This window comes from Gekko japonicus, unplaced genomic scaffold (assembly GCF_001447785.1).
Source record: "Gekko japonicus isolate JY-2015 unplaced genomic scaffold, Gekko_japonicus_V1.1 scaffold1429, whole genome shotgun sequence".
NCBI classification, from domain to species: Eukaryota; Metazoa; Chordata; class Lepidosauria; order Squamata; family Gekkonidae; genus Gekko; species Gekko japonicus.
Genome location: NW_015167091.1, coordinates 56,781 through 72,753, shown reverse-complemented (window position 1 = coordinate 72,753; position 15,973 = coordinate 56,781). Strand labels below are relative to the sequence as shown.

The window sequence follows — 15,973 nt, the reverse complement described above, 5'->3', positions numbered from 1 at the left end:
TCATGTCACCCCTCAATCGTCATTTCTCTGAGCTAAAGAGCCCTAACCTATTTAACCTGTCTTCATAAGGAAAGGTGTTCCATCCCCTTAATCATTTCAGTTGCCTTTTTCTGCACTTTTTCCAAAGCTATATTTTTGAGGTGCAGTCATAGAATAATGACTTCATTCTTACTGCTGACACATGTTTAATAAAGTATAAATTGGTACCACATCTTGCACGCATGTTCTCCTGCAATGGAATATCAACATTTCTGCCTCTTCAGAGGAATACATGAGGTTTGTTTAAATTACCTTAGAAGGGTCATTAGATTTAAGAAAGAAAGGCTTTGGTAGGTAACACAGTGCTTTTCAAAAGATTAAAAATACTGAGTACGTTTTAAAGGAAAAACATGAAAGTCACTAGAAATACAGGAATTATCTCGGGTCTTCCAAAGTGGCAGTTGCATGGAAAACCTTTATTTGGGTTTGTTTGCAGTCACCACACTGTAAGCCATCACTGAGATATGAAGAGATTTCATATATCCTTTCACTTTGCAGAGTTTTTTTCCCCTTGCCCAGCTCTTTCAAGTTTTGATGACTGTCTTTTAAGATGCAGGTTGGACCAAAGAGTTCTTCCATAAGAGTACTTTTCTTCGCCATTGATACAGTAGGAGTGTGGTCTTCACTATGTGTTGAAGTGTCCTGCCTTATTTTGGTAGCATTACCAAATGAGGGTTCATAGGTACTAACTGAATTTTCCCCCTTTACTTCAGTCTGCTGCCGACCCACCTGTCTACTATTGTAGAAAGTGCTTGTGTTGGATATGGGACCTGTTGATGGGAGTCCCTGGTGCAAATTTTCAATGACCTCTGAAAACACATACTGTTTCTTTAATTTAGATATTTTGTGTTGTGCTGCCAGCTTAACATGATCTGTTTCTTTTGCTGTTTTCTCCCCACCTTCCTTGCATTCCTCATTGTTTTTCTTTTCCACTAAAGCTTCTTCCAGATTATTTTTATTTTTCAGAACATCTTGAGTAGGATAAAGTGATCCTTCTCCCATTAATTTCTCAAGTTCATCTTTCAAAATGTCAACTTTTAACCCTTGCATGTCTCTCCTTTTCTTTTGTCCTTCTAGATATTCACATCTGAAATGTTTTTCTTCCTTTGGATGTATTTCTTCCCTTAACAGTTCTAGAAAGGGAATATTGTTTCAACAGTTAGACTAAGAAATCAGACAATGAAAATTTTAAATAAGAAATATGAACTGAAGGCACATCCTATATATTTAGCAGCTAGAAATTACCTTACACAAGGAAAACTAGCCACAGTTATGAGGATCTATGGGACTGAGAACTACTCCTAAATTGTCTTTCATTACACTGCAAGAGAGATTATGGGAGCAGTCCCCATGCTCCAGAATCTTCAGTGGTTGTCAGAAAAAAGAGAGCCTTGTCTTATTCTAGCAGTCTAAAAAACTGTAATAGATTTCATGTATTTCTTCATGCAGAGTAAAAGATATCAACTCTGAGAGGCTTATCCTGGGACAGAAAGAGAATTATATGTTTCAATATACAATACATTTTACAACTAATTTGCATGTCAGTCCAAACAGTTTCATGTAAAAGAAAAATCTGGTATACAGATCATTCTCCCAGGATACTGGAAAACCTGTTACGAATATACCATTGAATTGTTATAGTATGATAGACCAGCATGGCTAAATGTTCAAGAGTGTTGTCTATCATGAAATTTGCTTACATGTATAAAGTCATACAATGTCTCAAATACTCTTAGAATACCTTTGCATGTTACATTTGAAGTGTCTTCCTTTGGTAATTTTTCAAATTGATGAAATTCTGATTTTAGTGCTGCCTCTTCATGCACACCACATAATTTTTCTTTTGAATCTTGGATTGTCTTCTCCTTAAATACATAGTTAGAAAGAGAAAATATACCACAATTTATTTGCATCTTTTAATTTCTGAATATGTATGAAGAGTGACAAAGTAGTAAATGATTAAGGCATTTTCTATACTAATAGCATCACTTTGATCTAAATCCTTTCATTGTAGGAGTTCTCAAATCTTCCATAAATTAAGGGAAGCGGTAAATTATTTGAATCACCCCAAGATTCACCTGATTTAAGAATGGCAATTCATCTGTCTGCAGTGGTTTAGGGAAGAGAAAAAGAAATTGTATCATTTTATGGTTCACAAGTGATTACTATAGTATCAAAAGCTTGTAAAAATGAAGGATTGGATCACAGTGTATAGACACAGCAGAGTTTATCCACAGATGTTTAAAAGATTACACAAGTCTACAAGAAAGGTATCTTTTACTAATTCTTCAGATCCTCCGGATAAACAATATAGTTCCAGTGCCACAGAGGACAATAATATTACAGGAGATTAGGACAATAGTTCCAATAAATTGACCACTTCAACATCCTTTTTTGTACAGCCCCAGGACATATGAAGTATACTAGTGACCAAAAGAAAAAACAGCATCAAGAGAAGACAGATCACCAACTGAAGTTGGGATGGAGATTAGTTTACAATGTATTTGATCAAACCCTTACAGAACCAGAACAATGGGTCCTTAATAAAAGTTTATCGTATGTTCCAACTCCATGTCATGACCCAGTGACCCCCAAGGATCGACATTTTCAAACTTGTTAGAAACCCTGAAACTAAGATCTTTTTTTAACTGAACAACAAGGTAACCCAAGGAGTACGCCTTTTTGTGTTATATCTCACTTTATACCTCCTCGGCTCTTTCGACTTGCTATACAAGTGTTTGAGGAAAGAGTAATAATTTAGAAAAACTGGAATGTAATTTATATCTAGATGAGTGAACTTGAATAACAAAGAGAGGCTGGCATTAAATAAACTATCCAGTGACCCTAATATAATAATCGAAGAAGCACATAAAGGAGGTGCAGCTGTTGTTCACAATAGGTCAGATTATGAATTGGAAGTTACGAGGCAAGACAATAATCCAACATACTATACCTCACATAAAAACAATCCAGGTCCATCAGTTCAATATACCACTAGAACGTTACTGGAAGGTCTTATATGGGATACATTACACCTATGGAAAGAGATTTCCTTGATAATGCTAACTCTAGAACCCCAGTATTCTACATTCTACCAAAAATACATAAAAATATTTTCCTCCTCCCAATAGGCCTATTATCTCTGGTTGCGGTTCTATCCTGGATCTTCTATGCAAATATATTGGCTTTTTCATCTGACCATTTGTGTTCTTAATGCCATCATATATAAGACACTACTGATTTTATTAACAAACTGGATTGTATATCTAATATAAATATAGAAATTCTTTTCATTACACTAGATACTGTACTACTTTATACCAACATTCCCCAGAGAGAAGCATTATCTATTATAGAAGAATCCTTAAACATAAGAAATAATAGGAATCTCTCAATTCATTTCTTGTTATCTCTGGATGAAACCGTGCTCACAATTTCTTCTCATTTAATGATATATTTCCAAATTAAAGGCATTGCCATGGGATCTTCAGTGGCCCCAGAAGTTGCCAAATTATATGGGCAATTTTAAAGATAAATTTATTTATTCTGCTAACCCCTTCCATAATTGTATCATTAAATGATGGCAATATCTAGATGATGTCTTTTATTGTGGAATATAATTACTGGCTGGAAGAACAGGACAAAAATATTAAAATGGGCCTCCATGTGGATGACAAGAAAATTAATTTTTTAGGTGTCATGGTCATAACGGAACAAGATAAACTCTATACAAATCTTTATTTCAAACACCAACACATAAAAACTCCCTTTTGAGAGATGACCATCACCACCCAAAACATATGTGGAATATGTGGAATAGTTTACAATAATAATAGAATAATTATAAAACAAAATTTATTTTAGTTACGATACACTTTTTCTGTGCCTCTCAGCTTTGTATGGCCAAGGTAAGTTCTTTGCTCACCTTGCTCTTGTTACAGCTCTGATTGAGACACGTAGGCCTTACCTTATAGTCAGGGGGACTATTTTTGGGCAGGAACGCACAGGAACGGAGTTCCGGCTGGCTCCCAAGTTGGCCACACCCATCAGGAACTCATTAGCATAATAGACCACATCCAACAGCAGAAACTCATTAGGATTGGCTACATTAGGGGTGTGTGGCCTAACATGCAAAGGCGTTCCTGCTACAAAAAAGCCCTGGGTTTTGACAACAAACAAGGTAAACAGAATAACAAGAAAAAGGTGGGTGTGGCTGAATAACCACACTTCTGGTAACATGGGGGTGTGGCCTAATGTGCTAATGAGCTGTGCTGTCATGGGGTGTGGCCTAATATGCTAATGAGTTTCTGCTGTTGGGTGTGGCCTATTATGCTAATGAGTTCCTGCTGGGCTTTTTCTACAAAAAGACCCCTGCTTATAGTCCAATCAAAATGGACACAAAGGGTAGAGAAAAAGTCTTGAGCTTCTACTAATGGGGACACCTAGAATACTGGCATGAAAGGAGCATAACCAAGATTTAGCAATAAGGAAAACAACATATCATTTTCAATTATCTAAAGCTCTCCAGAAAATCTGTGAATGATTAAAAGAGCTGAGAAGACAACTTTAAGCAGATCTGCCATACCTCTTTTAAAACTGCGCTTTTCTCTGTCTCGTGCTTTTGAAGTGGGGTCGTTGCTTCTATTTTAAAACTCTTATCTGCTTGTACTGCCTTGTTTATATTACCTATAAAGGAGGAGTTAATAATGAAAAACATTAACTTTTTGAAAAACGAACATAAAATGGAATAACTAAAACTTCAAAAAGATCACTGACATGCAGCTTGAACCTATCTACATTTACTTACTCCCAGTGTGTTTATTACTGCAGCTTTAATAACACACATGTGCCTCATTCCACAGAGTTAGGAGTGCAGCAATATCTATTAATTTCCTCCCTTGAACTGATCGGAATTTTGGAAGAGTGATGGGAGAGTTTTAACTGTGGTCACCTCCCCAAGAAGGGGGAGGGGGACCTCCATTTATGCTACAACAGATCTGCAATATGCTTGCTGATTTCTGGACTCTCTGTACGGACAAATCAGGTTCTAGGATATGCGCCACCCTGTGCCCATTCAGTAAAGGTGATGCACAGTGTAGAAACCTGTCTGTAACTACTTTTATCATTAGTCTCATTAAATCATATAAAAGGATACATATAAAAACAGATTTTATAACCAGTACTTACAATGAAGAATTTTCACATATATATTCTGGACCTGCAGAAGGGCAACTGTATTCACATGAAATCACATGAAACTGTCTTATAGTGAATCAGACCCTTGGTCCATCAAAGTCAGTATTGTCTACTCAGACTGGCAGTAGCTCTTCAGGGTCTCAGGCAGAGATCTTTCACATCACCTACTGCCAGACCTTTTAACTGGAAATGCCTGGGTTTGAATGTGGGATCTTCTGCATTCCAAGCCAATGCTCTACCACTGAGCCATAGCTCAGTCTCTTACAGCACAAAACAAAAGGAGTCTTGTAACATCTTCCAGACTAGCACATGTATTATGACATACATTTCCATGGACTACATATGTTATCAATGTGTTATCAATGGGCAGACACACACAAACACATCCCACATATACATAAAAATAGCCTATGAAAACTCCAGGTGATACAAGATAAGCACAACAGCAGTTACCATTGATAACAGAATCTTTCTAGACTTACTAAACTAATTTGGCACCCAAAGAGAGTGAGAAAATATTTGTCTTGATTCAAACCTAGATGAACACAACTCCCTGATATATCTGATGGGGTCTCCTTTTAAAGTTATTTTGTTGTATACTGATGACTTATGATGAGCAGCAGTGTGACCTGGGAGAATGAAATGTTTTCTCACTGGTTTCTGAATGCTGTGATTTTTAATGTCTGATTTGCAACCATGTATTCTTGTGTGTAGAGACTGACTTATTTGACTCTACTGCCTACATAGATCAAACTTTCCAACTTTTAAATTGGTACCTCTGGCTGTTCCTTTAATATTGTTTAATCTGCAGCAAATGGCTGGTGATATTATTTACCTCCATGCCATGAAAATCTTCAATTGCCTGCCTATTTCCATGCATGAAGACTCTATCAGAGGGACAGGACATTGTTCTCCAGACCTGTTGCCATCCTAAATCAAACAGATCAGTTTCCATATTCATGTACAGATATCTGAAGACACACATCAGACATATGATGAAGTGGGTTCTAGTCCATAGTAGCTGATGCTCTAATAAACTGACCAGCCTTTAACATGTCACCAGATTTTTTTTGGTTTTATCTGTTGTTGCTGCATCAATCAAGTCCAGGTCTCACCAGGAAAATCAAGGAGAAATCTCTGTAAGTTTCCTTAGTATGATGACTAGGGGGAGCTGTACATCTAGCTGTGTTTAGTACAGCCAAAGTTTTTCTCCCACAAATAATTGCGGGAGAATTATTATCAGGCCATTCATTCTTAGAACTGCAGTCTATTAAAAAGCTATGGAGCAGTTTGATATCACCTAGTACAAACCTGTTCCTGCAATTTAAAATGTATTGTTGTACCACAGCTAAGTTCGTGATTTACTGGGTTTGTGTGGTGGCGGCGGCAGCAGCATTATTGGACTGGTTAAGATGGGACAGGAGGAGACTCTTTAAAGTGCCGGCATTCTCAGAACAATGGGATGGCTCTGCCTGTAAGCTTCTCTGCAGCCTAGCCCAGGGAAGTACTTACTGTCACTGTACTGATCATCTGCTCTGAAGGTAAGAGCAGACATCTCAACTGAATTGCATTATTATTTTGAAATAAACCCCCTTGGATACAGCAAGAACAACATGGATAGAATTTTCTTAAATGTCCGTCATTTTTGCCTCCTTCCCTCTCCCTTCACAGTAAAGACAACCCTATTCTAGTACTCTTTAAATGGCGAACCCCACATCAATCACTACAGATATTTAGTACTGTAAAACCTTCTAATCAGGCTTTAACACATTACCTCCTAAATCAGCCTACATGCCATTTCAAAGCAGCAGACACTTTTTAAAAATGCTTCTCATAAAACTACCTTTCGGGGGAGACTCCAGCTCACATTTGTCTTGTTGACTTTTAAGCAGCCGGTTTGCATAAATGTTCCTTACACCAAGTTCTCGTTCTTTTTCCTACAAAAATATAGTATTATACTTCAAAAATGACAGAAAAAATTGTTACATGCACTGCACTTATGCCATCTATCCTGATTAGCTGAATTCACCTCCATAACTATTCATACCTTCCTAACCTCTTGGCTCAAAGCAGCTTAGTAGCATGTGTGCTCATCCATTGTCCTAATAGAGCAAATGTTTTGTATGTCTGTCAGGTCAGCTGACTAAATGCAGCTCATTCTGCAGAGGCTGCAGAGCTTCCTCAGGCTCCTTTATCTGATAAGCCTCTCCAGACATGCCTTTTTAGGGCTTGCTTAAGGAATTCACAACTCTAAAGCTGGTCCCTACAAAATGGCCTTTGAAGTGGTGATACTCTGCAAAACATACCTGCTGTTCTTGATGTAGCTGCTATCTTGGCTTTGTATTTGACAGTTCAGGTGCGCTTAGTTTTTGGTTTTGAGAATTTGTCACTGCAGCTTTCTATGGTGGCATTTGTAGAATGGAATTCCCTCCCTCCCTCCCAGATAAATTGGCTTGGCCCATTCTATTGAAAGATGCAGGCCAATGCTGAAAACTCATCTGTTTGGACAAGGTTTTTGGTTGGTTGGCTGGCTGATGTCTGAGCTGCCACCTCAATTTTAAACATGTGGATTGACTTTCTTTTTAATTGTATTTTATCATTGTTACGTGCTTTTAATTATTGCTATATAACCCACTATGAAGCCAATGGCTGAAAAGCATCCTATAAATCCGATCATAACTAACTAAATAAATCCTGGCAGTATTGGAGAGCTGTCAAAAGCCAAACCTTCAGGAGTCTACCCCCCACCCCCACCCTCCACCACACATTCTAAAACATTGTTTTCAATTTAGAGGATGAATTTCACATTCAAAATCCATATTTTCAATACTATTTAATTCTGGCATTTTACAAAATGGGACTCCAGCTCTATGTCCTAACTGAAACAGACCCTGAACATCACAGCTGCAGGTGAAAGAGCCATGAGGAATAAGAATGCTGCTACACTTTTTTCTTTCTTACAAGCAGGGCTATAGCTAGAGTAGGGCAAGTGACTGTACCACCACACCTAGCACATTGATTTATCAGAGCTAGTAATTTATTAAAATATTTTCTTAACTTGTGACATTACAGCTTGCATTTGAAAACTGAGTACTCATTTTTAGAATATGAAAGTTTCTAGTTGGCAAAGAAGAATGGAGACACTACAAACTCTCCCCACTTGATTTAATTCGGCTCTGCTCATCTAATATTCCTCCTCCCCTTTATACTTTATTGTGCTTAAGTTAGCGTACAAAATGCTTCCTCTAATCAAGAGAATCACCATGGGTCCCCTTCAATCCAAGCATCATATAAAACAAATTTGCATAACTTTCCAAGCTCCATGGGCCTCCAAGGTTATCAAGGCCTCTGGAATGTTGATGTTCTCCTAGCAGCCATCCTGCCTCTAGTTGCTAAGACTCTGATCACAGCAAGATGCTTAAAGGAGGTAAATGGTAGTGTAAGGAAGTTCTTCTTTATTCAGGGAAAGTGATGGTTATAAACAGGCAAAGATTTAGAACAAAAAAATTATTCATACTCAACTAACAATTCATACACATTAAACTGCACACAAACACATGTGCTTAGCCATGAGGATGTAGAAGTGTATGATGCTTATGGAGAAAACCCTGGTTTTCCTTTTTTTTAAAAAAGCCCCACCTGAAAATGTGGCTGGCCCATTGCTGAGACAGGCTGGCTAAAAGAACTAGTTTTGTCTCTAAAGGGACTTTACAAAATATTTTGATTCAAAACAGTATGGGAAGTACATACTGTCAGGGCTTTTTTGGTAGAAAAAGCCCAGCAGGAACTCTTTAGCATAATAGGCCACACCCAACAGCAGAAACGCATTAGCATATTAGGCCACACCCCATGCCTTCCCTTGGTTTGCCCAGGAAGGAAAGGGAAGGCAGTTTAAACTGCCTTCTGTTGGCTTGCCAGGGCACCCTGTGGCTGTGAGGAGCCCAGGCAAGCCAGCCCTTGGACAGGCTTGGGAAGGCATGGGGAGGCATTTAAATGCCTCCCCAATCCTTCCAGGGACCCCTGGCCCCCCTGCCTCAGAGTTGCTGGGGGGGTCGCTCTCCAGGCATATCTCTCTTCCCTCTGTATCCACACATGTAGAGGTTTTGGCTGTAGTGGGCGTGGCCAACTCTGAAGCCAGCCGGAATTCCGTTCCTGTGCGTTCCTGCCCCCAAATAGCCCTGCATACTGTTATCTGTTGTGATATCAGACTTAAATGAACTCTATCTGCCTCAGACTTTATGAAATGTGCTTAGCACAATGGCTGCAGTCACACACACTACATAATCCTCTTTCAATCCACTTTCAATGAACTTTCCAACAAGATTTTTACTGTGTGAACTGGCAAAATCCAATTCGAAAGTGTATTGGAAGTGAATTATTTAGTGTGTGTGACCACAGCCTATGACTCTGGTCCACTAATGGCAGAGCATTCATCTGGCACAAAGAGCTTTCTACAAACATGAGGTTGTTTCACCTGCAAAAGAAACTCTTCCGCTGTCAGAAAGTTCCTTACGCCAAAGGAAAGTTCTACCAATAGCAGAACAGGATTTCACCCATTGTTATGCTTTCAATGTACTTCCTTTTTTTCCTATGTTCTGCAATGAGCATATTAAATGCAATACACATTTATAGTAAAAGAGACATAATGTAAGCATTAAATACCTTGATTTTTTGGTTAAGTGACTTAATTTCCATTTGAAGATTTGTGGTGATCATCTGAGCTTCAATTGTCTTTTTCTTCTCAGCAGCTAACTGATGACTAAAGGAGGTATTATTCAGCAGCAGCTTCTTTTCCAGACCCTGAAGATATAACAAGTATGAAAATCTGCTTTATCTCATCCGTACTGACAATTTACAAAACAAAGTATCATGTTTTTTAAAAAGCACCATATAAAACTGGAGATTTTAATAAATTTCTTTGGGAGGATGAACAGCCCAATCTCACATATAATACCATTACTTTATTTGTTTTTGCCATCACAATTGACTTATGGCAACCCCTGGTGGAGTTTTCAAGGCAAGACACCCAGGGGCGGTTTGCCATTCCCATCCTCTGCATCGTGACCCTGGTATTCCTTGGTGTTCTCCCACCCAAATACTGACCAAGGCCAACCTGGCTGTATCACTTTGTAAAATAGGATTAGCTATTTTTGAAGATATTCAAAAGCCTAGTGATAGAAAGTTGTGGTAGAGATAAACGGATAGCCTCCACAAAAAGGAAACCCATTGATTCACACTCTGAACACAAGGCAGATGGAAAATCTAATCCATTTTTATCCAGCCCTTCCTTTAAGGAGCTCAAAGCAACATACATTGTACTCCCTTTTCCATTTCACCCTCTCGAGAAACCTGTGAGACAGGCCAAGTTGAGAGCGTGACAGCCAGGATCCTAAGCAGCAGGCAATAGTGCCATCTGCCCATTTCTGCTGCACAACCCCCCCACCAAAGCACCCCCATTCCCTGCTGCCACTCAATGAACCAGCAGGAGAAAACGGGGGGGGGGGGGGGGCAGAATCTGGAGATGTCATCACAGTGAGTTTCATGTCTGAGTGGAGATTTGAATCCTAGCCTCCTCAGTCCTAGTCCCTTTCAACACTAAATCACACTGGCTGGGAACACACACATGAGTCTTTCTCTGCCTCTTATGAAATTTAGAAAAAAAATAATACTCTCTTTCTATAGCAGCTAGTATGGGCATCAACTCAAGAGGCTTACAAATCTGGCATGCAGGGTTCCTTGGACACTGAAGTGAATAGGAGGCTTCCTCCAGCCAGAATCATATGTGTGTATCTGTGCATGCTGTAAACTTAGGATAGTTTACTGAGGCCCTGTTTGCACGAGGGGTTTTGGGCCGGGAGCGGGACGGATCAGGGGTGGAGCAAACGGGCGCGATCCCACGGCAACATCTGGGAATCGTTGCCTGTCCGTCCCCGATCCGTCCCTCCCGCCCAAAACCCCGCACTAAAAAAGAACCACCTACCTAGGTGGTTCTTTGGAGAAGAGTGGCTCAAATCTGGCTGTGGGATTGCTGGCGCGTCCTTGCGCCGGCGCATCCCCGGGCCCCGGGCGTACTGCGCATGCTCGAGCATGCGCAGTTTGGCAGCCTCCCCCTCCCATTCGTGTCTTCCTCCCCGGCATCTGATTGTGCCGGGGAGCGACGCGCCGCGGCTCAGGGGATCTGTGGGATCCCGCCGCGGCGTCTCAACTTTGGTGCGGCTTTTAAAAGCCGCACTTTTCCCAGTGTTTTCCCTGCCGTGTGGCAGGGGCCTGACTGTCATGCTCTGAAACATCCTGACACATACCTCAGGTTTATTCTGCTGTTCAGTAGTTAGATATACTACTAGTTCAAAAACTGCACTTGATGAATGACCCCCCCAATTGATTTTAGTGATAATAGGGTGTTTGTTCATGAAAAATTCATTTAACAGACAAAGAATTGAGATTAAGACTGTGGTCCCAAGCATGCTTATTTGGTGTAGTGGTTAAGTGTGTGGACTCTAATCTGGGAGAACTGGGTCTGATTCCCACCCCTCCACTTGCAGCTGCTGGATAACCTTGGGCAAGCCATAGTTTTGACAAGAGCTGTCCTTGAAAGAGCAGTTCTTGAAAGAGCTCTCTCAGCCCCACCTACCTCACAGAGTGTCTGTTGTGGGGAGGGGAAGGGAAAGGGAAAGGAGTTTGTAAGCTGCTCTGAGACTCCAAGTGAAGGGCGGGGTATAAATCAAATCTTCTCTCTCTTCTTCTTATTCAGAAATAGTACCCTCTGGTATCAGTTACACATCCTTGAGCAATACTATTTAATCTGCCTAACAGGCTTTAGAAAAATATCACTGTTATCTCCCATATGAAAGGGTGCTCCCATGACACATCCAAGCAGCAGCTGCATGGGAGAACTCATACATCAGAACTCTAGCATCATCCTCATATAGAATGATTCAGTTATGAAAATGCATTGATACGCTGAATATTACCTGAATTCTCTTATCACTGGCTTCCATTCTTTCAGTAAGGGCTGTTAATCTGTGCTGAAGTTCCCCTCTCTCAGCAAGATGCTTGTCTTCACAAAGTTTCTGCAGTGCCTGGAAAGCGTCTTTCGTCTTGAGCAGTTGTATTTCAACTTCTCTAAGCTTTCTGGATGCATTCCGCTCCTGCTCCTGAGACTTCCTGAGAAGCACTCTTAGAGTCCTCACTTCTCGACTGTGTTTCTCCAGCAGATCAGGCAGGTTAGTCTCTGCATTTTCATATTTTGCTATTGCTTTTAAATGTCGGTACTGGAGATTCTTCAAAAGCTGGTTTTCCATATTGGATGCTTCCAATTTATTCTTCAAAACACACACTTCGTTTTTCAGCTCCTTAACTTTGTGGAGTCTAGCTGACAATATACGGCGAGCCACATTATTCTTCTTCTGGGAATTTACAACACTGTAACAAGCAAAAGAAGTCTTTTGCTGTTGTTTCTTTTTAGGTAGTTTCTTTCCTCCTGTGTTCAAATCAAAACAAGAAATAAGACACAAATAAGTCTGTATCATTTCTAGGCCTATTGAATAATATTACTGGGTATCAATTACATTTCAGAAACAATGAAATTCAACCAAAGGAATGTTTAAATATTTTAGGCTTTCATATCCACTGCACAGACATGTTCATTTACCTATTTTGTCCAGTTTATCTCTTGATGCAAGAGTATCTCTATGAATGCTTCTTTCAAAAAGTTACAGTTCTGTTAATAAACAGATCTTGAGATTCTCAGAACAGTGCTTTTTGCTTCATGGACACCTCTCTGAAAAACCTTCTTCATCCTCATGCTCATAATCAGGTAAAAAAGCATTGTAAGCTGTTGGGGATTCACGAGATGTAGATTCCTTCATATATGCAAACATATATGCAGATATATTCAAGTGATATTTCAGCTTTATTATGCTGAATCATGCACACATACTGGGTTATATATATTACATGTCTATAGGAATGGGGAACTCCAAGCATGGCACACAACGAGCGCAGTGGGTTTCCATAACTGCCAGGAGGAAATGTGAGGAACAAAGGGTTATAATACTTCCTGGGGTGCAAAGCAGCAAATATGAAGGGATAAATGTTTGTCTAGTTAAATGGTAGAAAGAGACAGGTATGATCACTGTGGGATAAGCAATAGGAACATTCAAATTTCAATAGCTTATATGGACTAGTTACTACATCACAGAAAATAAAATAGGCTGAAACAGCTAAACAAATTCTAGATATCCTTTTTGTTTAAAGACACTGCAAAGTCAAAATAGCCAGGTAAAAATAAAAAAGTTACTGAAATAATACTTTAGCATCTTTCCAGAGATCAAGGGTTTGTTAATGGTAGGAGCGGAAGCTATAGTTAATTCCTAGACCTCAAGTTGATCAACTAGATGATGATGGAGGACTTTTGTGGTTGGAAGGAAGTCTACAGATAAACAAGTCAGTTAAGGTTCAGTATTCTTTGGAGAAGATTTCTTGGTGGATAAGTTGTAAAATAAATTCAAGGGGCATCTTTTATTCTAACACAATGGCCTGTATCCTGCCATTCTGCTCAGCAGTTTGAAGTCTTCCTGCAGACCAAGCAGCCTTCTTTCAACTTGTGGCTTTTCTTCTAGTGGAAGAACCATTTAAATTGGACAAAGGCTTCTTAGGCTTGAGAAAGGTTTCAAACTTTGCTGAGTCAAATGACAGCATATAGGCCATTACCTTTTCAGAATGAGCTAGGATAAAAGGTAACTCTAAAATAATTCTTCTCAGGTCTTAATATACTACCAGTTCTTAGTATATGAACCCATATGCCAACTCACTTGGCACATTTTTACTACCCCATTCCCCCAAAAAAGATGCAATAGCTGCTGCCATTTTTTGTCATAGCCCTGAAATGTTATACCCCACCCTTCATCTAAGGTGTTTGGGCTACTGCACAGGGTGTGTGTCCCTTTTATACTCATGAAGTCCTGTGAGACACATTATGCTGTAAGATCCTGCCTGGTCCAAAGTCAACCAGTGAGACAATGAGGTTTTGAACTCAAGTCTCCCTGGTCCTAGTCTGACAATCTAACCAATACCCTGGCTTCCAATTCATGGCAGCAAATATGGTCATGAATACGAGATGGTCTAACACACTGGTTTAATGCTCTTTTCTTATTACAGAGGTGGCTCCCAGGTACGTAAAACTTAGCATTTGATGCAGCCAAAGATGTCAGACACTTTACCAATAAAAGTGAAGAAGCACCACAATAGCCAATATGCTACCAAAGCCCTGAACTTCATTAACGTTAACAGTAATCTGTCACCTACACACCAACTTAGTAGTGTTCATGCTGCCAAATGTCTTCTCACCTTTTGCTTGGTGACCGTTTTCTTTTTTCTCCTTTGGTAATTCCACCTTTTTGGTTTCTGGTTGGTCTAAATGACTGCTGCTGCTTCTGCTACTGTTACTACTAACACTTCCTGAAGAATCTGTGTGAAAGTCTTCACAATAGCACTTCTGAGAACTTCCACAGTTGTTCCGTTCTGAACAGCTGCTGCTATTGCTGCTAGCACTTCTTGAAGCATTAGCATGAAAGTCATTGGAATGGTCAAGCTGAAAACATCCACTTCCACACTGGGTGGTATGTTTGCTACAATTATTAACTTTATTGCAACTGTTGCTTTGGGTGCCCTTATAGATTCTGTTAGGAGAATCACTCAGGCTTTCATTTCTTGCATGTCGTTCACATTCATCATCCTGGACTATAAAACGGAGAAAACAGTCATCTGAGGCCGTGATTCCGTTGTTAGAATACATAGTGATCAAGAGACATAATCTACTGAAAGACAGAAAGATTGTCAGTTATTTATAAAACGGGCAGGAATAACAAGATATTTAAATTAGATCTGGAAATCACGCTATATATCACTCTAGGATTCCTCCTGTATGCTCTGGTAAGTAGTTCTCTCACCCTCCCGTTTCCATACCAACACACCTTCATAACATATGTCTAATTTACTATATGATTTGTTTTCAGAAGATGGGATGTGCTTGTAAGATAGAGTACGTGTTTCCAGCATTGCAATTCTCATTGTACAAGGTTTGGCCTCTGATCTCCTGGGGGGAGGAGTTAATAATACCAATATAATATATGTGGTGAAATATTTAAACCTACATGAGAAACTCTTCTTTCAGGCTATCTGTCCCCAGGAAAATACTATGGAGGTTGGTGGCAAATTATTCATGTAGAAAGTGCCAGGGAACTCCAACATAGTCATATTTGACTTCAAAAGAGGAAACTTTCCTAAGATCTGGTTTAAAAAAATAGGTTAAATGGAACAGCTAAGCGGGTCAAATCACTTGAAAGGGCTGGGGAGGTTACTCAAAACCTTCATACTAGAAATGTAGTACAAAGATCTAAGAGGTCAACATGGCTAATGAGCAGAGTGAGGGAAGCTATTATAGTGAAAAAGGTTTCCATCAGAAACTGAAAGGTTTACCCAAACATGGCAAACGAAAACCAACATAAAGTAGCACAAAGGCAATGCAAGCACACACTTAGGCATGAAAAAAAGGATTCTGAGGATCATATCACTAAAAGCATAAAGACCAACAATAAAGAATTCTTTAAATACATTGGAAGCAGGAAACTAGCTAAGGAAGCAGTTGGACCATTAGATGTGGATAGAAATGAAGGAGTTCTAAAGGACGATAAGGCAATTGCTGAGAAACTAAATTAAGTCTTCTCATCTGTCTTCA

The 15,973-nt window shown here is 39.6% G+C and overlaps 1 protein-coding gene across 1 annotated transcript; it reads right to left on the bottom strand.

Annotated features, from left to right (window-relative positions):
- Window positions 1–414: 414 nt before the first annotated feature.
- LCA5L (Leber congenital amaurosis 5-like) lies at window positions 415–15,031 on the bottom strand. Its single transcript, XM_015412877.1, has 7 exons — window positions 14,584–15,031; window positions 12,207–12,715; window positions 9,898–10,035; window positions 7,076–7,172; window positions 4,625–4,725; window positions 1,781–1,904; window positions 415–1,172 (listed from the first exon to the last, which is right to left on the bottom strand). The coding sequence occupies exons 1-7, from the start codon at window positions 15,029–15,031 to the stop codon at window positions 415–417; spliced, it is 2,175 nt and encodes a 724-aa protein (XP_015268363.1).
- Between the last annotated feature and the right edge of the window lie 942 nt (window positions 15,032–15,973).

What these genes read in the sequence shown, in the direction of transcription:
- LCA5L (XM_015412877.1), bottom strand. Translation starts at nt 15,031, where the DNA reads ATGTATTCTAACAACGGAATCACGGCCTCAGATGACTGTTTTCTCCGT. An exon ending in AAACGGTCACCAAGCAAAAG is followed by an intron (nt 12,716 to 14,583) that starts GTGAGAAGACAT and finishes ATTTGAACACAG; the next exon opens with GAGGAAAGAAACTACCTAAA. An exon ending in CACTTAACCAAAAAATCAAG is followed by an intron (nt 7,173 to 9,897) that starts GTATTTAATGCT and finishes ATATTTTTGTAG; the next exon opens with GAAAAAGAACGAGAACTTGG.